The following is a 26,941-nucleotide window of genomic DNA, read 5'->3' on the forward strand; positions in this document are numbered from 1 at the left end:
TGAGTTATATGGAGTTTCTACCTACCTTTGTTGGCATGCCTGGCTGTTTCGTAGGTTAGCCTGGAATCAGTAGAGGCTGGTGGGAGGAGCTATAGGAGGATGGACTCATTGTAATGGATAGAATGGTATAGATGGAACGGAGTCAAACGTGGTTTCCATATGTTTGATACCATTCCCTTAATTCCATTCCAGTCATTACAATGAGCCAGTCCTCCTATAGCTCCTCCCACCAGCCTCCTCTGCCTGGAATACATCATTGTGAATTGGCTGGAGGGCATCATCTAAAACTGGAAAGGCACTTAGCAATCGCCTTCCGCGCACACTGGTGCTCATCAAGTATGAAGACACTGGCTGCTGTTTAGCTCGGCCTGACAGAATCTGTGCCAAACGTTGCCATAGGTTGCCTGCTGATATGCTTGAGTGTAAACAGCGTTCTGGACACCTGGGCATGCTAGATGTGCACGGGTCAACGTTCCATAGAGTTGACTGAGATGAGTTATAAATAGGACGTAGTCTGCCTTTGATCCTCAAACCCCTGAAAAGCAATGAATAGATGACATGGTTGTTATAAATCACATTTTATTGGTCACGTACACATATTTAGCAGATATTATTGCAAGTGTAACGAAATGCTTGTGTTCCAACAGTGCAGTTGTATCTAACAATTCACAACAATACACACACATTTAAAAGTAAAAGAATGGAATTAAGAAATATATAAATGTTAGATTGAGCAATGTCGGAGTGGCATTGACTAAAATACAGTAGAATAGAAAACAGTATATACATATGAGATGAGTAAATCCGTATGTAAACATTATTTAAACATTATTAAAGTGACTAGTGTTCCATTATTACAGTGGCCAGTGATAACCGGCTACCACCCAGTTATTCAATCCTGCAGCCTCTAAGGTGCAGGGTTGAATAACCGGGTGGTAGCTGGCTAGTGATGGCTATTTAACAGTCTGATGACCTTGGGATAGAAGCTGTTTTTCAGTCTCCCGGTACCAGCTTTGATGCACCTGTACTGACCTCGCTTTCTGGATGATAGCGGGGTGAACAGGCCGTGGCGCGTGTGGTTAATGTCCTTGATGGTCTTTTTGGCCTTCCTGTGACATTGGGTGCTGTAGGTGTCCTGGAGGGCAGGTAGTTTGCCACTGGTGATGCGTTGGGCAGACCACCCTCTGGAGAGCCCTTTGGTTGTGGGTGGTGCAGTTGCCGTACCAGGCGGTGATACAAGCCGACAGGTTTGTGAGGGTTTTAGGGGCCGAGACAAATTTCTTCAGCCTTCTGAGGTTGAAGATGCGCTGGGGATCATTGGGGATCATTCAATATTCCCTTTATTTTGTTGTTCAGTGAAATCATCCCATGTGAAGAGTCAACTCATTTAATTAAAGTTAAATTCGTAACTAAATTATTGTTTTTTTCTATTGGAAGGATTTCATAATTTGCAATTTGTCTACTTATGATAAGGTAAAAGGTTTATGTTTCTGTCTCCATATGATATGGCTAATATATCCAATGCAAAAAACATCTACATTTTACATTTACATTTACATCTAAGTCATTTAGCAGACGCTCTTATCATTTAAATGGTATTAATATTAATTTACATATATTTCTGTTAATTCCCATATACATGTATTCCCATTAATTCCCACGGAAAGTTTCCACCTCTGAATATTCCCCAAAATGTGCAACCCTAGCAATAACACAAGGATAACCCTGATAAAAGAGTTTCAAGACAAAGTTTCATACTTCTAAATGTCTTGAAGGATGAAACTACATTACTTTTCATAGCTTACTGTTATATTACACAAAGACAAACCCAGTTGGTCAGATGATCATCAGTTTTCTCTGGATGATGCAAAGCACACATTGAGCAGTCTTGTTTCGCATTGAAGACTGGAACAAAAAGAGGACCACATTTGTATGCATTGTTGACATATTTAAAGACGCTTTCTGGAACCCATCATTTTAAAGGTTGTGCTTCAAAGACTAAATCTGTCCCTCACAGTTGCATACTACATTGTTCTCTCACTGTCTGTGCTTTGCCCCCTTCCCACACCCTGTAGCAAAGGGTCCCCCAAAGATCGTCTTTCTGCTTTACATGACCTATTGGAGACAAAAGTTTATCTCAAAAACACCTAGTCAACCTTGTTGTAATCTACTGTAAGTCTGAGAATTTCCCTCTGTTTTTCTGTATTTCCTGTTAGCCTAATGCAGAATAAAAATAACACCTCCCCTAATGGCTAAAAGAGAAAAACAGAAAGGTTCCATGAGATCACCATGTGGGATTATGGCACATGAATTACAACAACTACAGTAGGTACATCAAACCTACATCAAAGTACATTATACCTCCCAAAATGTATTTTCCGGTATCAGTATTTCCTTTTTCAGGCTTTTTTCCTGAGGTTCAACACTTACAGCCAAATGTTTAATACCCCGAGTATACGCAGAAAAAATTCTGTAAAGTCTATAGATACAGTGGTCAGGGATCACTTTATTAGGTACAACCCCCTTTGCATCTGGAACAGTGTGAATTAAAAACAGTTGATGAAACTGGGAAAGGAGATTTGCAAAGAAAAAGCCATATCTCAGACTGGCCAATAAAAATAAAAGATTTAGAGGTGCAATGGAACACAGACACTGGACAGAGAAACTCTGCCTAGAAGGCCAGCATCCCGGAGTCGACTCTTCACTGTTGACATTGCGGGTACTATTCAATGAAGCTGCCAGTTGAGGACTTGTGAGGCCTCTGTTTCTCAAACTAGACACTCTAATGTACTTGTCCTCTTGCTCAGTTGTGCACCGGGGCCTCCCACTCTTCTTTCTATTCTGGTTAGCGCCAGTTTGCGCTGTTCTGTGAATGTCTGTTGAATGTCCGAAAGTGTGAATATAAAAACAACTACTGATGTTTACAGTAGACAGACATAATATCAGCAATATCACAAATAATTTGGACTGTGTGCAGCAAAGTAGCTACTTACATTGATAGGCAACTTTACATGACTATTTAGTTGCGTAAAATATATTAGATGTGTTTCAAAATAACTCCGCGTATAGGTGTTACACGATTAACGTCTTGACAGAAACAAAAAGGATCCCTTAATGCGCCTATCTGATTGGCCTATATTCCATACATACCACTAAATGGCGCCATTTACTAATCAATAAAACAGATTAAGCTTGTTTATCAATCGCAGAGTTTATAGGCGTCGGTGCAAATCATAAAAAAGGTGACATTAGTCCCCTGACATTTCCCACTAAATGTATATTTATAAATGCATTATATTCAACAGTAAGAGTTAAATAAATGAAAGGTTAATTACTTATTGTGGATAACTTTTGAGGCCAAATTATTCTAACAAAATCATCAAAGTGATTGTGGTCGATAGCAGCTAATATGAATATTTCAACAAAATTAATGAATTGATGATGCAATTTATTCAGAAAGTCTTCCTCTTCCCACCAAATTTTTGGAATTAAAAAAATACTGTGCAGAGGATCATGTCATCAGCATAGTTCTAGAATAGCAAATGTAATTATTTTATCTGTTGAATTAAAGTTATATAATATTATTATATTATATATTTGTTGATGACTAAATAATAAGGAATAACATGCATGCATTTAACATTTTATTGGCGAACCTGAACCTCCCGGTTCTCTGAATCCTAGATCCCAACTTCCTTCGCTAGAGCTGAATTTAGACAGCTCCTCAGGATGTGAGCAAGGAGTGTATACCACAGACGACAGCAGACGATTGGAAACGCAACATTGGCGAGTTTTGAGCAGGGAATACACTGACAATCTGGGGGTTTAGCAACCAGGGGAGTCCACAATGACTTGGGGAACGGAGCTTTGGGTAAGTTTGCTATTGGTATAAACCATGTTGCTCTCTTCTTTGTTCTTGTGTTGATAACACGCTTGCCAAAATTTAGCACGAATTCGATGAAGGTGCTCGGTTACCTTAGCATTGTGTAAGCTGCTAGCCAGCTAAGCCTGGCATGCACCTTTACCATAGTACTACAGACGGTAAACAATAGGCAAGACGTGTAGAGATGTCCGCCAGGCAAAGGGGATAATTTGCGTATCTTTGTCTAGTACTTGTTATCATAACACTGTCTCTAACAGGGGCTTGATTGATCAGTTATTGTTTTATGTTTGAAAAGGGAGTCTATCACACCCCTCTTAGTTCACACACAGACTAGCAAGCTAGCTAACGTTAGCTATCCCCCCAAAAAGGTGGAGACAGGAGGGTAATAACGCAAGTAACCACCTGTACTATTTTTCTCTCGATGCGTTTATGGATCTGATGGCTACCAGCATGAAACAATGCACGTACACATTTCGTTTAACTTGGTTTTAAAGCTCGAGTGTTTATTTATATATGGCTGGGTGTGAGTGACTCCTCAAACTGCTTGACCAGCATTGTTCCCAGTTTGCAATGAGATTGCGCAAGTCAAATAGTTAAACAATAGTAGACTTGAGGAAATCAAGCATTTTTCTTCTCCCAAATATAACAAAAAACAACCCACCCATTGAACGGAGGGAGGGGGTGGGGGGGGGGGGGGGGGGTGCTTATTCCAGGTACGGTCTTTGTCATGTTCTGTCTGGTCTGACTTGCCCTCTGACAGCCAGGCCCCTGGCTACATCACCCGGCTTGCCCAAAAGGTTTATCGTCCAAATTATTTTTGTGACTATATCTAGCTACCATGTTACTGCAGCAAAAATCTGTTACACGTTATTTGGTTAGTGAGAAAATAATCTGCACCTATCGAAATATTCCTCACCAGGGACATTGAACTCCTTTGACATGTATTCCAGTTACATGGGTGTTGCCCATAAAACGTTTGGTCACCCCCAGTATCCTACCAATGGGGCAGCTAATCATTCTAAAATGTATAGTTGCGAAGACTGCAGTGTCGCTGCCAACATGATAGCTAGTCAAAGAAGTGATGAGCCTGTTTCATACCAATTACATTGATCTCTAACATTGATAGAGATAACTGCACTGTTATGTAGTTTGAGGGAAGAGAACATTATATTGAAGATTTATTCAACATGTGGCTTATATGGGTTCACTTCAGTATGATTAACCTTTGAACCTGTTTTGTTGATAAAATGTACATTTACTACGGTTTTTCCTTGAACGATTCAGTTACTGCTAAATTATCTCTCTCAAAAGCATGTCGGTGTCCTGAAAAGACTGAAGTATGTACACTGCTCAAAAAAATAAAGGGAACACTAAAATAACACATCCTAGATCTGAATTAATGAAATATTCTTATTAAATACTTTTTTCTTTACATAGTTGAATGTGCCGACAACAAAATCACACACAAATTATCATTGGAAATCAATGCCTTCCTCTTGCAGGAACTGCTGACATACTCCAGCCACATGTCTAGCATTGTCTTGCATTAGGAGGAACCCAGGGCCAACCGCACCAGCATATGGTCTCACAAGGGGTCTGAGGATCTCATCTCGGTACCTAATGGCAGTCAGGCCAGTGGCGAGCACATGGAGGGCTGTGCGGCCCCCCAAAGAAATGCCACCCCACACCATGACTGACCCACCGCCAAACCGGTCATGCTGGAGGATGTTTCAGGCAGCAGAACGTTCTCCACGGCGTCTCCAGTCTCTGTCACGTCTGTCACATGTGCTCAGTGTGAACCTGCTTTCATCTGTGAAGAGCTCAGGGCACTAGTGAGGAATTTGCCTATCTTTGTGTTCTCTGGCAAATGCCAAACGTCCTGCACGGTGTTGCGCTGTAAGCACAACCCCCACCTGTGGACGTCGGGCCCTCATACCACCCTCATGGAGTCTGTTTCTGACCGTTTGAGCAGACACATGCACATTTGTGGCCTGCTGGAGGTCATTTTGCAGTGCTCTGGCAGTGCTCCTCCTGCTCCTCTTTGCACAAAGGCCGAGGTAGCGGTCCTGCTGCTGGGTTGTTGCCCTCCTACGGCCTCCTCCACGTCTCCTGATGTACTGGCCTGTCTCCTGGTAGCGCCTCCATGCTCTGGACACTACGCTAACAGACACAGCAAACCTTCTTGCCACAGCTCGCATTGATGTGCCATCCTGGATGAGCTGCACTACCTGAGCCACTTGTGTGGGTTGTAGACCCCGTCTCATGCTACCACTGGAGTGAAAGCACCGCCAGCATTCAAAAGTGACCAAAACATCAGCCAGGAAGCATAGGAACTGAGAAGTGGTCTGTGGTCACCACCTGCAGAACCACATCTTTATTGGGGGTGTCTTGCTAATTGCCTATAATTTCCACCTGTTGTCTATTCCATTTGCACAACAGCATGTGAAATTTATTGTCAATCAGTGTTGCTTCCTAAGCGGACAGTTTGATTTCACAGAAGTGTTATTGACTTGGAGTTACATTGTGTTCCCTTTATTTTTTTGAGCAGTGTATATTCGGGCAATAGCTTACAGTTCAGTTTGTGAGGCTCTTATTGCTTGATTGCAAGAGCTGTATGTATAATAAAGGTCTCATGAACCTAACCTACTGCACCATGCTGTAAAATGCCTAATTTGGCCAACCTTCTGCAATTCAAATATTTTGAGTTGTGCTGTAAAGACATTAGCCTATGCTGTCTGATTTTAGAGGTTGACCGATTTATGATTTTTCAATGCCGATACCGATTAATCGGCCTAATCTTTTTTATTTATTTTTATTAATTAAAAAATAATTTTCAGATATTTATTTGTAATAATGACAATTACAACAATACTGATTGAACAATGAACACTTATTTTAACTTAATATAACACATAAATAAAATCAATTTAGTCTCAAATAAATAATGAAACATTTTCAATTTGGTTTAAATGCAAAAACAAGGTGTTGGAGAAGAAAGTAAAAGTGCAATATGTGCCATGTAAAAAAGCTAACGTTTAAATTCCTTGCTCACAACATGTGAAAGCATGAGTCTTCAATATTCCCAGTTATGTAGTTTTAGGTTGAAGTAATTATAGGAATTATAATGCGTTGACTATTTCTCTCTATACCATTTGTATTTCGCATACCTTTGACTATTAGATGTTTTTATAGGCACTTTAGTATTGCCAGCCTAATCTCGGGAGTTGATAGGCTTGAAGTCATGAACAGCGCTGTGATTCAAGCATTGCTCAGAGCTGCTGGCAAACGCAGTAAAGTGCTGTTTGAATGGATGCTTACCAGCCTGCTGCTGCCTACCACCGCTCAGTCAGACTGATCTATCAAATATGAAATCATAGACTGAATTATAATATAATAAACACACAGAAATACATGCCTTTGGTCATTAATATGGTCAAATCTGGAAAATATAATTTCGAAAACAAAACATTTATTCTTTCAGTGAAATATGGAACCGTTCTGTATTTTATTGAACGGGTGGCATCCCTAAATCTAAATATTGCTGTAACATTGAACAACCTTCAATGTTATGTCATAATTATGTAAAATTCTGGCAAATGAATTACGGTCTTTTTTAGGAAGAAATTGTCTTCACGCAGTTCGCAACGAGCCAGGCGGCCCAAAATGCTGCATATACCCTGACTCTCCTTGCACTGAATGCAAGAGAAGTGACAGTTTCCCTAGTTAATATTACCTGCTAACATGAATTTGCAGGTTCAAAAAATATATACTTCTGTGTATTGATTTTAAGAAAGGCATTAAATGATGGTTAGATACATTTGTGCAAAAAAACAAAAAACATTTGTAGTGCTTTTTTTGCAAATATGCTTTTGTTAAATCATCACGAGTTGACGTAGGCTGTAATTCGATGATAAATTAACAGGCACCTTTGATTATATGCAACGCAGGACAAGCTAGTTAACCTAGTAATATCATCAACCATGTGTAGTTAACTAGTGATTATGTGATAGTTTTTTTTATAAGATACGTTTAATGCTAGCTAGCAACTTTCTCTGGCTCCTTGCAGCCACAAGGTCCTTTTGATGCTGTACTCGCGTAACAGGTGGTCAGCCTGCTACGCACTCTCCTCGTGGGTTGCAATGTAATCGGCCACAATCGGCGTCCAAAAAGGCAGATTACCGATCGTTATGAAAACTTGAAATCGGCCCTAATTAATCGGCCATGCGGGCATAGTCTGATTGTCTGGCTGTATGTGTTAGGCCCTTATCCCTAAAATTTGAACTGTGTGCTATACGGGCACCAACTTGATTCAAAATGCTCATTCCATATGGTTTTACTCTTAAATCTCTATCAGGAATCCCTTCAAGACCTGATGGGATTATTTATTCCCCAGATTCTCTGGTTCACTGAAAGGCATCTCTAGTAACATACAGTAGATTGAATTTGCATCTGTAGCACCGTAACACTGATGTCGTCTGTCTTGTCTCTTTTTATGAATGAAATTCATTTAGCCCTGATACCTTCTGGTTCCTACCTAGACATTGAGTCAGATTAATATAATAGTTTGATTAGTGTTGGCACATGCGGCAGATCAAATACACAGCTGAAACACTGATTTTTAAGCTGTTTACATGTCCTAATAATTAGAATGATTATTCAGGAAAGCAGGTATTTTAATCGCTGTGTGCTTACTTAGATTATGACCTTAAGCAAATGAAGATAAGGTGTTTGCATGACTAACGCCATACTCTGCCTACTGCCATAATCCGTGTAATATCGAGTTATTAGTGTGCATGTAAGCGTACTCCAGAGTATTCAGAAAGGAAACTAACCACATTGCAATGATGCAAAAAAACACATCTGGGCCTGTCTGTAGTGAAGGAATGACAGGTGTGATATTGACATGATTTTAGGCTCTGATGGGCTGTTACTGTTGGCCATATGTGTGCATTACACATTTATCTGTTCACATGTCGAAGTACTATCTGTCTGCCTGGCATGTTGGCATTCATCCATGGCTTTGAGACCTAAAAGCCTGAGACTAACACATCTTATTACATGGGGTTGGCATTTCCCCACAGCTAACTGACTGAGACTGATCCACTGGAGATGGTTTGTGAATGGAAGCAGTGTGTCTACAAAATGTTACCATGCTGAGCACACAGGCTATCAACAGTTATTCTAGCATTCTTTTTCATAACAGATGTCTTATAGGCTAGCTTATGTTCTGTTGACTGCAACAGCTGTTAACAGGGAGGGATATGATCATGGTTAAAGTCTGGCTTGTCGTTTTGTGCAATGAAGAGTGACAGAGTTTGAGAGAGTTCAATTAAGGACACAGATGTTGAGTCACAGCTGAGACCTGCCATTGCATTCAGTTCACAGCACCCAACATGAAATCCTTCTCCGCAGTGAGTAGAGGGTGTGATATCATAGGATTGTGTAGGGGAGTGTGTGGGTGGATGTCGTCTTTAATAAAGGGAAGTTGTGCTAGCAGGTATGGCTCAGGGAGGTGTTGAGCAGGGAGAGAGTGGAGGGAGGTAGACAGGGTCGTGGAGACAGAGGGTTTGGTGCGTAACGTGTGTTCCCATGCATCCCCAGGGGAAGACTGGGAACATTGAGGGGAAATGCTGCCCTGCCCAAGTAAATTACACAGGACAAAACAAAGGAAATATGGTAAAACAATCAATGAGAGGTATATCAGGAGGAATCACAAGTGAACAGGGATTTGATAGGTGGAGGCACTACTACATTTCCAGAGTGCCTGCAGCGTTGGATTGCATTCATTTGTTTATTTTTGCTTCATCTGCACAGATTTACCGTGTAAATCCATTGGTCATGTTGGAGCTTTTAGTTGTGCAGTTTTATGGTAAATAGTATAGGTCATTGGCTGAGGCATGTCAGGCCATTGGACCTAATATTGAAGGAAAGAGTTTGTTGTGGTTTATGATGGCTTAACCTGATTTTGTCTACACTTGTTTTGCAAACTGACCTACTGTATGTTTTTAGAGATACTGTCAGGGGATTTCTCTGATATAAAACAGTACAACATGAGGTTGCTATTAGAGGTCGACCGATTATGATTTTTCAACGCCGATACCAATTTCCCGGAGGACCAAAAAAGCCGATTTAATCGGCCAATATTATTATTTTTTTTTACATCTAATTTATTTGTAATAATGACAATTATAACAATACTGAATGAACACTTATTTTAACTTAATATAATACATCAATAAAATCAATTTAGCCTCAAGTAAACAAAGTGTTGGAGAAGAAAGTAAAAGTGCAATATGTGCTATGGAAGACAGCTAACGTTTCAGTTCCTTGCTCAGAACATGAGAACATATGAAAGCTGGTGGTTCCTTTTTAACATGAGTCTTCAATATTCCCAGGTAAGAAGTTTTAGGTTGTAGTTATTATAGGAATTATAGGACTATTTCCCTCTATACCATTTGTATTTCATTAACCTTTGACTATTGGATATTCTTATAGGCACTTTAGTATTGCCAGTGTAACAGTATAGCTTCCGTCCCTCTCCTTGCTCCTCCCTGGGCTCGAACCAGCAACACAACGACAACAGCCACCATCGAAGCAGCGTTACCCATGCAGAGCAAGGGGAACAACTACTAGAAGGCTCAGAGCGAAGGACATTTGAAACGCTATTAGCGCGTGCTAACTAGCTAGCCATTTCACTTCGGTTACAACAGCCTCATCTCGGGAGTTGATAGGCTTGAAGACATGAACAGCGCAATGCTTGACGCACAACGAAGAGCTGCTGGCAAAACGCACGAAAGTGCTGTTTGAATGAATGTTTACGCGCCTGCTTCTGCCTACCACCGCTCAGTCAGATACTTAGATACTTGTATGCTCAGTCAGATTATATGCTTGTATACTCAGTCAGATTATATGCAACGCAGGACATGCTAGATAATATCTAGTAATATCATCAACCATGTGTAGTTAACTAGTGACTATGATTGATTGTTTTTTTATAAGTTAAGTTTAATGCTAGCTAGCAACTTACCTTGGCTTACTGCATTCGCGTAACAGGCAGTCTCCTTGTGGAGTGCAATGATAGAGGCAGGTCGTTATTGCGTTGGACTAGTTAACTGTAAGGTTGCAAGATTGGTTCCCCCGAGCTGACAAGGTGAAAATCTGTCGTTCTGTCCCTGAACAAGGCAGTTTACCCACCGTTCCTAGGCTGTCATTGAAAATAAGAATGTGTTCTTAACTGACTTGCCTAGTTAAATAAAGGTATAAAATAAATACAAATCGGCGAATCGGCGCCATAATTACCGATTTCCGATTGTTATGAAAACTTGAAATCGCCCCTAATTAATCGGTCGACCTCTAGTTGCTATGTCAAACACTCAGAAGTGGTGTCCTCATACCTTTTTATTTTCAGACAGTATGACGTTATTTAGCGTCGCTACTTGGGCTCCATCCCCTAGGCCCTATAATTTGCATCTTGTCAAAGCCTGCCCTGGACACACTGGACTGTCTTTGGAGTCTTTGCTTTTTACAAGGTAAATAAACCATAATCTGTCATAATGATCAGACAGACCATTTTTCTTTTGTGATTATTAGGGAGGTCTAAGATGGGTTCTTACTAAGGGGGGGGGGGTTGCTGCGCATGCTATCCAGACGCAGCGTGCGTCTCCTACCCAGACGGTGCATTGTAACGCCTCACTGGCGGTCAGAGCTTTAAGAACGGAGTCACAGAAACAGCAGAGCACAGTCGAAGACAGTTCAATTAGTGCTATTCCTCCAGACTGGGCTGAATCATCGTCCTGGCCTTGTGATTCTGTCATGTTTTTGACAACTTGAACTCCTTCTCCATTATAGGATTTAGTAGGAACTTTTTGGCAGATGTTTCACGCCCTAATGCAGATTTTCAGAGCATCAATTTGTGGTATTTAGCTGGTTTACAGCCATACAACATGTCTTTATATATTTCTCTCTCTCTGACAGGGCAATCCCATGTCCTCTGAATAATGTAGACTGTGCCTACCTGTAATAGCTTGTTAAAAAGATGATTCACATTCTGGGTTGCTCAGTTCCTCCTATGGTTTGTGGGTTGGCTGGTGAACCTCCTTTGTCCAGGCTTCCTTCTTAGTGTTAATCTGGACAACATGGGGTTAAATCAGGTGAGGCCAAGATTAGAGCTAAACTCTCTCCCTGCCAGTCTGTCTGGTGGTGCTGCCAGCCTGCCTCACAGAGGGGCTTTCAAGGCTTCCTTCCAATAACAACCATGGTGAATGAAGACTGGGTAATGACTAATGAGTAGGCTGTAGTTGGTCTGTATTTGGTACTTCATTCTATCAGGTTTTTGAGATCTGGTCACATCAATTGAAGGCTGACTGTGGCCATGGTTCACCATGATCCGGCATATTTATTTTTATCTCTGATCTATTTCCAGTCAGGAGCAAAGTTAATGGTTTTACATGAGCACACATTTCAAATCCATTGCTCATAGGGTTAAAACAATGGGGCATTGAAGAAACTTAAAATCTCAGCTGAAGTTATTTTATTTTGCAGTGTGAAAATACTAGTGTTTGTCTACATACCATGGCAATCTCCTGTCTGTGATTTCCCCCTCCAATCTGTGGTTTTTGGGATCATGCGCTGAATGTGGATAAAGGTGGAGAGATCGTGTTCTCTTAAGATGTCTTGGCACAGTTCGGATAAAAAAACTGATTTAAAACAAATTTGTAGAATCATGTTAATATTGTTACATTTTTGTTTTCAGCCAAGCTTCTTTTACATAAAAAAAAAATTAAACTTTACACCTTTCCTGCACAGTACAACCCCAGGATAATGAGTGCAATCCAATAGAGATTTACACACAATTATAGCATTGTACCTTTTAATACTCTCTGCTGGCACTGTCTACGTCCTCTGACAATCACATTGAAAACACACCTGCTGGGTTCTTCCTGTTGTGCTGGTGCGCTCTGTAAATGTGACTCCACTCTTGTCCCTGCAACTCTTCTCATCCCTAAATTGATTTTATATGTCATGTAACCTCAATTTCTAAGCTCTTTCATACATTCCATTTTTAAGCTTATCAGCAACATGTAACTTAGCCATACAGTTGAAGTCAGAAGTTTACATACACTTAGGTCATTGAAACTCGTTTTTCACCCACTCCACAAATGTCTTGTTAACAAACTATAGTTTTGGCAAGTCGGTTAGGATATCTACTTTGTGCCTGACAATAAATGTTTTCAACAATTGTTTACAGACAGATTATTTCACGTATAATTCACTGTATCACAATTCCAGTGGGTCAGAAGTTAACATACACTAAGTTGACTGTGCCTTTAAACAGCTTGGAAAATTCCAGAAAATGATGTCATGGCTCTAGAAGCTTCTGATAGGCTAATTGACCTAATTTGAGTCAATTGGAGGTGTAGCTGTGGCTGGATTTCAAGGCCTACCTTCAAACTCTTTGCTTGACATCATGGGAAAATCAAAAGAAATCAGCCAAGACCTCTGAATAAAATTGTAGACCTCCACAAGTCTGGTTCATCCTTGGGAGCAATTCCAAACGCCTGAAGGTACCACGTTCATCTGTACAAACAGTAGTATGCAAGTATAAACCCAATGGGACCACGCAGCCATCATACTGCTCAGGAAGGAGACGCGTTTCTGTCTCATAGAGATGAATATACTTTCGTGCGAAAAGTGCAAATCAATCCCAGAACAACAGCAAAGGACCTTGGGAAGATGCTGGAGGAAACAGGTACAAAAGTATCTATATCCACAGTAAAACGAGTCCTATATCGACAACCTGAAAGGCCGCTCAGCAAGGAAGAAGTCACTGCTCCAAAACTGCCATAAAAAAGCCAGACTGGTTTGCAACTGCACATGGGGACAAATATTGTACTTTTTGGAGAAATGCACAATATTTGCAAGGAGGCCTACAAACCTGACTCAGTTACACCAGCTCTGTCAGGAGGAATGGGCCAAAATTCACCCAACTTATTGTGGGAAGCTTGTGGAAGGCTACTCAAAACATTTGACCAAAGTTAAAAAATGTAATGGCAATGCTACCAAATACTAATTGAGTGCATGTAAACTTCTGACCAACTGGGAATGTGATGAAAGAAATAAAAGCTGAAATAAATCATTCTCCCTCCTATTATTCTGACATTTCACATTCTTAAAATAAATTGGTGATCCTAATTGACCTAAGACCAGGGAATTTTTACTAGGTTTAAGTGTCAGGAATTGTGTAACTAAGTTTAAATGTATTTAAACATCTGACTTCAACTGTACAGAGGCTGTAACTAAGCATATTGCTGAACTTAATTGTCTTTATTGATTAACTGCCAGAGTTCACTAGCTAGCCGATAGGCTATGTGCTTTGTTTGTAGAAGCCTAAAGTCATTACACGTTAAGCACCCAATTCCTAAAATGCATTTCATTATTACATTACACTTACAGTGCATTTGGAAAGTATTCAGACCCCTTGGCTTTTTCCGTGTTTTGTTACGTTACAGCCTTATTCAAATTATTATTATTTTTTTAAACTACACACAATACCCAATAATGACAAAGCAAAAACAGGGTTTTAGAAATGTTTTCGCTTTGTCATTATGGGGTATTGTGTGTAGTTCAATAAATAATAATCTTCCCATTTTAGAATAAGGCTGTAGTGTAACAAAAGGTGAGAAAAGTCAAGGGGTCTGACTACTTTCTGAAGGCACTGTATAATTCATACAATCCTAAAGTTAAATATATATTTTATCATTTGGCTCCGGTTCATTTTAACACTGCGTTACAATTGCCCCTAACTCAGCAGTCATGGCAACCTCACTTGCCTCTGACAAGAGACAACAATAGTGTAAATTGTCAAATCATGTCAATGTTTAGCCAACATGTAGTGATGACGATTGTGCATGTTTGAATTATTGGGACTTGATGCTCAGGGCAGTATAAGAGAGATTCAGCTGGTTGGAAAAAATATTCGCCCATCGAACATGCAAATTGCAAAACTTTTCAAGCAGGGAGAGAACCGAAATGGACTTGTACTGAGACAGCTTCTGTTTGGATAAATTGAAGGTGTTACGATTGTACCTGCTCTCCCCTACTCTTTGTTATCTAATCAATTAGTAATTTATAGTGTTGTATTCATGTGATATTGGGGTCTGACACACTGAGCTCATTATATTCGCTATCTAGTTCTGTGTAATTTTCACGCTTTGATTTAGAGTGAGAAAGCGCATGTCATAAGCCACATTAGTACAGTGCTAAAATGATAGTATGGTACATCTGAGGAAAAAATGCATTTGGCTTTAACACAACTCTTATGCTATCATGTGGGAGAGGGATTCTTTTGGTGAATAATAGCATCATGAGTTTCTGACATCTGGCCTTAGAGGGACATAGCCCTGTGTGCTCTGTTATCATTTAATTGAGTGGTGTTAGTTCAGCACTACAGCTGTGTGTGGCTGGGGGTCTGCCCAGGAGGATGGGGTTGGGGGGGGGCAGACCATGAGGCCTGCATCTCCCCCTTCTCTTCCTGTCCCATTCAATACAAGGGGCTCATCACCCCCACACAATTTCAAGGTGACTTTGACCGGTAAGCAGAGCTTTAAACCATCTCTCTGCTGGGTAAACCGAGTAGAGGAGACACCAGTGGTGCGTGTGAAACTGTCTCGGATTATGAGTGTATGAGACTTTGGCCCCATATGCCTCTGGCACTGCTGAGCGGTTTAACCGGAATGTCGGTCATTTTTTGTTTTTTAAACAACTAATTGACAGATGTTGGTTCAATTATTTGAATTCCATTTTGGTTTTTGGTTTTCCTGAGCTCAATGCTCTCATTGCACTGCAGTTTCTCTAGAGACAAATCTGATCATATGCCCGAACAGTGTGATTGTATTAGGGAGTTGTAGTTTCAGGCCAATGTTCTACATAGTTTAGCATAGAAAACTTGGTAATTAACTACAATCACCATAATCCATTGCGTTGCTAAACTTGTCCGGCATGTGTTTCTTTTAAACCTGCTATGTAAGAAACAGAAGAATGCGCAATCAAGAGGGGATACATAGAGAGTAGGGATGAACGATATATCGGTGAACATATTTAAATCGTCCGATAGTAGCTAAAAATGCCAACATTGGTATCGGCCCGATGTCTAGTTTAACGCTGATGTGCAAAACTGATGTCAAGGCTGATGTGTATACCTATATAACGTAGGTATGTGACATAATGACGCCACGTAAAACTTTGCGCTGTATGTGCAACACAGCATTCCTAAACTAGCCCACAATGTCTGCTGTGTGGATCGAGCAGTCATTTGAAAATTTGAAAAGTTTGACAGTGGTGCAAATGAATATAAATAGTAGAATTATGCCATACTTTTATTTTGAAGGCTAACCGCAAATTCCGCTTTTGTGCCTAATCCTTATTTTGACTAGCTTCACATAGATGGGCCCAACCACCATTAATAAAATAAATAAGAACTTTCTTATAAATTAGGGTTATTTTAGATGATGACACCTAGCTATATAGTTAGCTAGCTAACTATCGCTACTTTAACAGTTTGTCGTTTTGCTATGTTTTTGTTGAAGAACATTGTTTGCATCCATTTTTAATGACCAGCACAGTAGGTGCGCAAGACAACTTTACCAGCATCATAGCAGATGAATCGTTGTGACATATGAAATACGAGTGATAGTGTAATAGCTACGTAAAAATGAATCAATGCATTAAATTATGTGATGTGCAGTCATATTCAGGTCCTGATTGGTCAGCAAGCTTATTTGACTTGTCAAATAGTGTTAAATTGTATATTTTTTGACACGCAAAGACCCAAATGGCGTTCCATAGCAAAGACCCAAATGGCGTTCCATAGCAAAGACCCACATGGCGTTCCATAGAAATCCTGGTTGAGAATGAAACGACTGAACAAATCAACAATGAAACAGCACAGCAAGTAAGTGAAAGAAATAGGTTTTGATTGTTCCCATTACCAGTAAAACATACACAAATGCCAACAACTTTTTATGTGTGTGTGTCTGTGTGTGTGTGTAACCTTTTATTTATCGAGGCAAGTCAGTTGAGAACAAATTCTTATTTACAATGACGGCCTACCCCAATCAAACCCGGGAGACTCTGGGCCAATTATGCGCCACCCTATGGGACTCCCAATCACGGCCGGATGTGATACAGCCTGGATTCAAACCAGGGACTGTTGTGACGCCTCTTGCACTGAGATTCAGTGCTTTAGACCGCTGCGTCCATGGGTGTTTAACTATTTAACTGTACTAGACTGCTTAAAAGGACTCTTTAAAAAATATATATATATCGCTATCAGGGTTTTTTTTGGCAAGGAAATATCGGTATTGGATAAAATGTCTCGTCAGTGCATCACTAATAGAGAGCAGTTTCTTAGGAACAGTTTCTTCTTGAAAATACATGGTCTAAGTGATTGATAGTTTGTCTTCCGCAGTCATACACAAAATAACTATTTATATATATATTCCTCTCAAGCTCTGTCAGGTTGGATGGGGAACGTTGCTGCACAGCTATTTTCAGGTCTCTCCAGAGCTGTTCGATTGATTCAAGTCCGGGCTCTGGCTGGGCCACTCAAGGACATTCAGAATCTTGTCCCAAAGCCAATCCTGCATTGTCTTGGCTGTGTGCTTAGGTTTGTTGTCCTGTTGGAAGGTGAATCTTCACCCCGGTCTGAGGTCCTGAGTGCTCTGGAGCAGGTTTCCATCAAGAATCTCTCTCTACTTTGCTCCATTCATCTTTCACCTGACTAGTTGCTCCGTTCACCTGACTAGTCTCCCAGTCCATGGCGCTGAAAAACATCCCCACAGCATGATGCTGCTACTACCATGCTTTACCGTAGGGATGGTGCCAGGTTTCCTCCAGACGTGACGCTTGGCATTCAGGCCAAAGAGTTGTCTAGGTTTCATAAGACCATAGACTGTTGTTTTTCATGGTCTGAGAGTATTTAAGCGCCTTTTGGCAAACTCCAAGCGGGCTATCGTGTGCCTTTTACTGAGGAGTGGCTTCCATCTGGACACTACCATAAAGACCTGATTTGTGGAGTGCTGCAAAGATGGTTGTCCTTCTGGAAGGTTCTCCCATCTACATAGAGGAACTCTAGAACGCTGTCAGAGTGACCATCAGGTTCTTGGTCACCTCTCTGACCCAAGGCCCTTCTCCCCTGATTGCTCAGTTAGGCCAGGCGGCCAGCTCAAGGAATAGTCTTGGTGGTTCCAAAGAAGAAAGTAAAAGTGCAATATGTGCTATGTAAGACAGCTATAACGTTTCAGTTCCTTTATCAGAACAGAATATGTACATGTATCTTGCCTATGCTGCTCTGTACCATCACTCATTCATACATCTTTATGTACATATTCTTTATCCCCTTACACTTGTGTCTATAAGATAGTAGTTTTGGAATTGTTAGCTAGATTACTTGTTGGTTATTACTGCATTGTCGGAACTAGAAGCACAAGCATTTCGCTACACTCGCATTAACATCTGCTAACCATGTGTATGTGACAAATAAAATTTGATTTGATGAAAGCTGGTGGTTCCTGTTAACACGAGTCTTCAATATTCCCAGGTAAGAAGTTTTAGGTTGTAGTTATTATAGGAATTATAGGACTATTTCCCTCTATACCATTTGTATTTCATGTTCTTATAGGCACTTCAGTATTGCCAGTGTAACAGTATAGCTTCCGTCCCTCTCCTCGCTCCTCCCTGGGCTCGAACCAGCAACACAACGACAACGGCCACCATCGAAGCAGCGTTACCCAAGCAGAGCAAGGGGAACAAGTATTAGAAGGCTCAGAGCGAGTGACGTTTGAAACTCTATTAGCGCGCGCTAACTAGCTAGCCATTTCACTTCGGTTACACCAGCCTCATCTCGGGAGTTGATAGGCTTGAAGTCATGAACAGCGCAATGCTTGACGCACAGCGAAGAGCTGCTGGCAAAATGCACAAACGTGCTGTTTGAATGAATGTTTACGCGCCTGCTTCTGCCTACCACCGCTCAGTCAGATACTTAGATACTTGTATGCTCAGTAAGATTATATGCAACGCAGGACACGCTAGATAATATCTAGTAATATCATCAACCATGTGTAGTTAACTAGTGATTATGATTGATTGTTTTTTATAAGTTTAATGCTAGCTAGCAACTTACCTTGGCTTACTGCATTCGCGTAACAGTTGGGGAGTGCAACGAGAGAGAGGCAGGTCGTTATTGCGTTGGACTAGGTAACTAAGGTTGCAAGATTGGATCCCCGAGCTGAAAAGGTGAAAATCTGTAGTTCTGACCCTGAACGAGGCAGTTAACCCACTGTTCCTAGGCCGTCATTGAAAATAAGAATGTGTTCTTAACGGACTTGCCTAGTTAAATAAATAAATAAATAAAATCCGCGCCCAAAAATACTGATTTCCGATTGTTATGAAAACTTGAAATCGCCCCTAATTAATCGGTCAACCTCTAGTCTGAATACTTTCCAAATGTACCATATGTTGACTTTACACAACAGTACAAAACATGACATACATGCTATAAATATTTGGCACATCTTATTCAAGTCTGCGGGCGGCATGTAGCCCAGCGGTTAAAAGTGTTGGGCCAATAACCGAAAGGTTGCCGGTTCGAATCCCTGAGCCGACCTAGGTAAAAATCATGTCTGTTGAGTATGCCCTTGAGCAAGGCACTTAAGCCGAATTGTTTCTGTGCTAAAAGACTAAAATAGATTTTTTTTAATAAAAAATAAAAAAAGTTTAAGTGTAGTCTTAGTCACTGTGTCAACTAGAGTGTAGGTTAGTTAGTAAGACCCTGCTTGGCATGCTTGGCTAATCTACTTCTGTTGTTTATTTAACTTCTGGAGATGAGGCATACATTTCTTGTACTGCTAAAGTATTGTCTTGTAAAACACAGCCTGCAGCATGCAGCCTGCGGGCCAAAGTTTTCAGTGAAAAAAAAAGAGTTTAGCTAAAAATGAGTAAGGAAATCTGTTCCCATGTATTCCTGTGAATTTTTAAAAAAGTGGCATGATTGTTCCTCAATTTGATCAAGGTATGAAATGATTATATTTGAAAATGACAAACTCCACTTGGTCTTAGTTGTGTTCAATGATTATGATTATAATCATGTTCTGGTACCCTGATCATTCGCTCTGACAAAAATCGTCCTGCAGCTGAATCTAGTTGCCTACCCTGGCCTGCAGGATATGGGCTGATCCTGATACTCAGGACTTGTCTGGTCTGGGCCATTTGTAATAAAAATAAAAATAAATAAATAAAATTGTACATGAGAAAGTCCACTACCTGACTTTAAAAAATATATATATAAGTAAGTCTTCTTTCAGAGGAGGGTAACCTAGCACATTGTGTACTAAAGTGTCAGCTTAGTGACATTTTGCCTGGGATACAAACAACCCCCTGTCTGTCCTATGTTTCCACAGCAGCAACAACTCCCAGTCAACACGTTAGTATGCAGGTCACTAAAACACAGCCTGATAATTCTCCTTTCTTACACGTGCCTTCTTCCTACTTGGGTCATTGTCTGTCTGGGAAGAAAAACAACAGCCTGTGAATCAATAGGTAGGTAAGAAAAAATGTCTGAAAACGACAACTTTCCTGGATTCTTGGCACACACACAACTCAATCCCCCCTAGATTACGTGGTTCAGTCTGTATTTATCTGGTCAATAAGCAATACATTGCTTTGTCATGTCAACAAAAAGGTGAAACAGTGCTATCCGCTTTCTCATGTTTTTTATTTTTCCCACTTCATGTAAACAGACCCAAACTATTAGTCAAGCTGCAAGAGGCCCAGTATAAAAACGAATGGGGAGTAAGTGAACAATAAACTCAGTTACCCTCTTATACAACTCAAGCCCACTCCCAGAGAGCCCATGCTAAAGCTAAATTCATTTTCCATGCTCGCAGAACAATGGCTGCCAAATGCTCATAGTTCTTGGAACAAAAGCATAAATTAATAAAACAGAAGTGGGACACCAGGACAGAGTTAGTTTGACACACAATAACTTGCGCTGACACTACTCAATCTGCATTCAATGTTTCAAATGCATGGTCATACCTTGTTTTTTTTTGTTAATTACAACATCAAACGATGCCCGGTTTAAAGAGTTACTGAATATGGTGCAGCACAAGAGTTCAGGTGATACAGTTGAAGTCGGAAGTTTACATACACCCTGACCAAATACATTTAAACTCAGTTTTTCACAATTCCTGACATTTAATCCTAGTAAAAATTCCCTGTTTTAGGTCAGTTATGATCACCACTTTATTTTAAGAATGTGAAATGTCAGAATAATAATAGAGAGAATGATTTCTTTCTTTCATCACATTCCCAGTGGGTCAGAAGTTTACATGCACTCAATTAGTATTTGATAGCATTGCCTTTAAATTGTTTAACTTGGGTCAAACGTTTTGGGTAGCCTTCCACAAGCTTCCCACAATAAGTTGGGTGCATTTTGGCCCATTCCTCCTGACAGAGCTGGTGTAACTGAGTCAGGTTTGTAGACCTCCTTGCTCTCGCGCACACTTTTTATTTTCTGCCCACACATGTTCTATAGGATTGAGGTCAGGGCTTTGTGATGGCCACTCCAATACATTGACTTTGTTGTCCTTAAGCCATTTTGCCACAACTTTGGAAGTATGCTTGGGGTCATTGTCCACTTGGAAGACCCATTTGCGACCAAGCTTTAACTTCCTGACTGATGTCTTGAGATGTTGCTTCAATATATCCACATAATTTTACTTTCTCATGATACCATCTATTTTGTGAAGTGCACCAGCCCCTCCTGCAGCAAAGCACCCCCACAACATGATGCTGCCACTCCCGTGCTTCACGGTTGGGGTGGTGTTTTTCAGCTGGCAAGCTTTCCTCCAAACATAACGATGGTCATTATGGCCAAACAGTTCTATTTTTGTTTCATTAGATCAGAGGACATTTCTCCAAAAAGTACCATATTTGTCCCCATGTGCAGTTGCAAACCGTAGTCTGGATTTTTTATGGAGTGTTTGGAGCAGTGGCTTCTTCCTTGCTGAGCGGCCTTTCAGGTTATGCCGATATAGGACTCGTTTTACTGTGGATATAGATACTTTTGTACCTATTTCCTCCAGCATCTTCCCAAGGTCCTTTGCTGTTGTTCTGGGATTGATTTGCACTTTTCTCACCAAAGTACGTTCATCTCTAGGAGACAAAACGCGTCTCCTTCCTGAGTGGTATGAAGGCTGCATTGTCCCGTGGTGTTCATACTTGCGTACTATTGTTTGTACAGATGAAGGTGGTACCTTCAGGGGTTTGGAAATGGGTTCATTCTTGGGAGCAGACTTGTGGAGGTCTACAAATTGTATTTCTGAGGTCTTTTGATTTTCCCATGATGTCAAGCAAAGAGGCACTGAGTTTGAAGGTAGGCCTTGAAATACATCCACAGGTACACCTCCAATTGACTCAAATTGTCAATTAGCCTATCAGAAGCTTCTAAAGCCATGACATATTTTGGAATTTACCAAGCGGTTTAGATGCACAGTCAACTTGGTGTATGTAAACTTCTGACCCACTGGAATTGGGATACAGTGAAATAATCTGTCTGTAAACAATTGTTGGAATAATTACTTCTGTCATGCACAAAGTAGCTGTTCTAACCGACTTGCCAGAACTATAGTTTGTTAACAAGAAATGTGTGGAGTGGTTGAAAAACGAGTTTTAATGACTCCAACCTAAGTGTATGTAATCTGCCAACTTCAACTGTATGCATGTTTGTAGTGAGGATGTCCACAGCACAGATAAGGATCACAACAAATCACCTGGCGGAGTTTGCTGTTTTGTACACATTGAGGAAAGGCATTGGACGGACGTCAATCCCAGCAGTGTCAAAAGCCTTCAGTGCTCCAGAGCAATATTCTTACTTTACACCTGCAGGATCCTCTTACTGTGTTGTGTGGAAGAGTCAGAAGGTCTTCTACCGGTATGAACGGTAGTCTTACCACTTCATGAGTGTGTAAATTAGAGGATGGTCAAAGGGGTTTTCATTCACCTTATCAGAGGCATTAGCTGCGTTCACAGAAGCTACAACAAGAATTTTAGAGCCTGTGTTCCAAACTTACATTTGGCAAAAAAAAGCTGACGTGAGAGTAATAATAATGACTGTTTTAAGAATATTGCTTGTTTTTTGGAGTTGGAGTTCTTGCAACAATTACCACTCTTTCCAAATATAATTCCAAATGCTTTGATGTCTTTTCAAACTCAGCAATAGAAAGCGGAACCTGACGCGTCATCACTGAACTGGCATCCATTCAAGAGGATATACAGTGCATTCGGGAAGTGTTCAGACTAGGGATGCACGGTATATCTGTGAACCTATTGGAATCGACCGATATTAGCTAAGAATGCCGGCATTGGCCCAATGTCTAGTTTAACGCCAATGTGATGTCAAAGCTACCGGGCGTGCCTATATAACATTGGTACATGACGTAATGACGCCACGTAAAATGTTACGCTACACGTGCAACACAGCATTCCTAACCTAGCCCACAATGTCACCTCCGTGAATCGAGTAGTCAACAAGTCGAGCAGTCATTTTGAAAGAGTAAGAATTTCAGCGAGACAACTCAAAGGCGAAATCATTGACGCCAAGATAATAGAATTCATTGCCCTTGACAATCAACCATTCTCTTTGGCATTCAGGCCAAAGAGTTCAATTTTGGTTTCATCAGACCAGAGAATCTTGTTTCTCATGGTCATTGACCAAGAACCTGATGTTAACTCTGACAGAGCTCCAAAGTTCCTCTGTGGAGATGGTTGTCCTTCTGGAAGGTTCTCCCATCTCTGCAGCACTCCACCAATCAGGCCTTTATGGTCAGATGGATGCCACTCCTCAGTAAAAGGCATACACCAGCCCACTTGGAGTTTGCCATAAGGCACCTAAAGGACTCTGTGGAACTGCTCAGGACTGCAGCGCACTGAAATTACATTGTCAGATTGTGTAGGGAAGATTTTAATTTACAGTACATTCGGCTGACTCAGCCTGCTGCGCTGGACTGAACCGGAGGACTTCTTACGTTCACATTACTGTTGACTTTTTCTATGCCATATATTATGTTTTGGAAGCAGGCTCTGGAGTGAGCTAGGAAGACAGCCAAGTGACACAAGGGCACAACAGATTTGCTTACCCCCCTTTCAGTCCTGGCTGCCCCCTCAACCTCTACACCAGCTGTGCCAGGATCGTCCTCTGATTAAAATGTCCTGAAGATGATTTACTGGGACGGCAGAACATACACACATTCTCATCCTGACTATTGAACACATTCTCTCCTCTCTGGCTACTCACTCAGCAGGGAGACTGAGTGAGAATGGATGTGCTGTCATAATACACTCGTGGAGGGAGAAGAAGAGTTTCCGTTTGGTGCAGATAAGAATAGCTGTGGTTGTCAGTGGTTCATGTTTGTGGCTTGGGCAGGTCACCTGGTTGAGGTCAGTGCTGCTGCTGCTTCCTCGGTACAGTAGTTGGTAACAACCTGGCTGGGCTAAAGCTGAGGCTCCTGCTACATGGAGATACTACTCCTCAGTAATCAAAACTCTGAGGCCAGTCAGTTGTGAACTTGTGATGTGGCCCTGCTGTGCCGCATTATGGCAGTGCCAGTGTCATGTGGACTGTGTCCTCCCCCCCCATTCTCTATTTCTGTCTAACCCTCTCTCTGTTCCTGTATTTCTCTATTCTCTCTGCCTATCTTATTTCTCTATTCTCTCTCTACAGCTCTGTCCTCTGTCTCCTCTTTTCTTTCATTTCTATACAGTCTTTCTTTCTCTCCTCTGTCTCAAGTGGATGTCAGGAAGGATACTGCTTCCTGCTGGAGCTGAAATGTTAGTGGATGATTGGGGCTTCTTTTTTTTTTTTAAACGGGTGGGGCTCCTTAAAGGTAGCCAATGGCTTTAGTAGTAGTATGAACTCACTGAGATCCACTGCACTGTGTGCTATTAGTCATGTCAGCCGTGGCATTTCTCTGTGTATTGCCCAGCAGGCCGAGAAAGGAGGAGGATGTGATGACTGTCTTGTTCAAGGGGCACTTTAACCATACTTCAGAGAGTCAGGAAATTAGGTGGCTGTTAGACGGAGAGTGAATGAGAGAGAGGGATAATCAGTGGAGCTTCTCCTTGATTGTACTTTGTAGTTTCCTTCAGTTGGTGTGTGTCAGGGTTTCCTTTATGAAAATGTGGCGCTGAACGTTTGACCGGCAGCATTTGAATTTGCAGGACATTTGAGAAATTTACCAATCCATACTGCCCCATCAAGCAAAAAGGCAGTAACTGCTCATAGCGTGGAACTGAGAAATTGCTTTTATTTACTTTGGTTTCACAGTAACTTTATACAGTTACTGCTAATATCACCCACATTTTCTCCAAAACGCAATACATTAGAGGCAGGATACTTGTCCGCATGTATTTAATGTAGCAAATACAACCAAATGACCAAATGAGCTGTTACTGCCTTTTTGCTTGGTAGGGCAGCATAGGCCTATGCATTAGGGCGTCCACCCACAGTACTCAGAAAGATAGAAATCACATTTTAGATTATGGTAATGCATCTTTACCTCTCTGGTATCATTGGGACGCTAGCGTCCCACCTCGTCAACAACCAGTGAAAGTGCAGGGCGCCAAATTCAAACAACAAACATACAAGTATTATACACCATTTTAAAGATGAACATCTTGTTAATCCAACCAAAGTGTCCGATTTCAAAAAGGTTTTACGGCGAAAGCACACCATGAGATTATTTTAGGACAGCGCCTAGCCACAAGAAACCATACAGACATTTTCCAGCCAAGGAGAGGACTCACAAAAGTCAGAAATAGCCATTTTTAAATGAATCACTAACCTTTGCTCTTCATCTGGTGGCACTCCCAGGACTCCCATGTTACATAATAAATGTTTGTTTTGTTCGATAATGTCCCTCTTTATGTCCAAACACCTCCGTTTTTGTTGGTGTGTTTTTAGTTCAGTAATCCAAAGGCACAAAGCGCGCTCTCAATATCCAGACAAAGTCAAAAAAGTACAATAAAAGTTTGTAGAAACATGTCAAACGATGTTTAAAATCAATCCTCAGGTTGTTTTTGTAATAAATAATATTTCAACCGGACAAAAGCTTCGTCAATAGAAAAGGAGAAACAAGAAAGGCACCCTCCCGATCACACTCTGGACTCCTGTCTGGAAATTTCCACTGTCCACTCATTGAAAGTGCTGTATCTCCCTCATTTTTCAGAGTAAAAGCCTGAAACAAGGCCTAAAGACTGGCCACATGTAGAAGAAGCCATAGAGATCGTGAACTGGGTCATAAGTCTTTGTATGGTGGATAGGCTTTCAATGGAAAAACAGCCTTTCAAAATAATAGTACTTCCTGGATGGATTTTCCTCAGGTTTTCGCCTGCCATATCAGTTCTGTTATACTCGCAGACAATATTTTAACAGTTTTGGAAATTTTAGAGTGTTTTCTATCCAAATCTACCATTTATATGCATATCCTAGCTTCTGGGCCTGAGTAACAGGCAGATTAATTTGGGCTAATTTAATTCTAAATAAATCACTGACAGGATCACCAGCAAAGCAGCCCCACACCATCACACCACCACCTCCCTGCTTCACGGTGGGAACCACACATGCGGAGATCATCTGTTCACATACTCTGCATCTCACAAAGACATGGCGGTTGGAACCAAAAATCTCAAATAACATTTCCTCTGGTATGATGTCCATTGCTCATGTTACTTGCCTCAAGCAATTCTCTTTTTGGTGTAATTTGACCAGGAAGGCTTGGTTCACGCAATCTCTTCTGTTAAGTTGATGTTGAGATGTGTCTGTTACTTGAACTCTGAAGCATTTATTTTGGCTGCAATTTCTGAGACTGGTAACTCTATTGAATTTATCTTCTGCAGCAGAGGTAACTCTGGGTCTTCCTTTCTTGTGGCTGTCCTCATGAGAGCCAGTTTCATCATAGTGCTTGATAGTTGTTGCGACTGCACTTGAAGAATCTTTCAAAATTC

At 41.0% G+C, this 26,941-nt stretch overlaps 1 protein-coding gene across 2 annotated transcripts in view; it reads left to right on the top strand.

Moving 5' to 3' along the window:
- Positions 1-3,706: 3,706 nt before the first annotated feature.
- LOC115144998 (formin-binding protein 1-like) overlaps positions 3,707-26,941 on the top strand; it is a 78,950-nt gene continuing 55,715 nt past the window's right edge. For both annotated transcript variants that reach the window (XM_029686184.2, XM_065003096.1), the window contains exon 1: positions 3,707-3,871. In XM_029686184.2, coding sequence (XP_029542044.1) covers positions 3,848-3,871 — 24 coding nt within the window. In that variant the 5' untranslated portion in view covers positions 3,707-3,847. The remainder of the gene's footprint in view (positions 3,872-26,941) is intronic.

Source organism: Oncorhynchus nerka, linkage group LG17 (assembly GCF_034236695.1).
Source record: "Oncorhynchus nerka isolate Pitt River linkage group LG17, Oner_Uvic_2.0, whole genome shotgun sequence".
NCBI lineage: Eukaryota > Metazoa > Chordata > Actinopteri > Salmoniformes > Salmonidae > Oncorhynchus > Oncorhynchus nerka.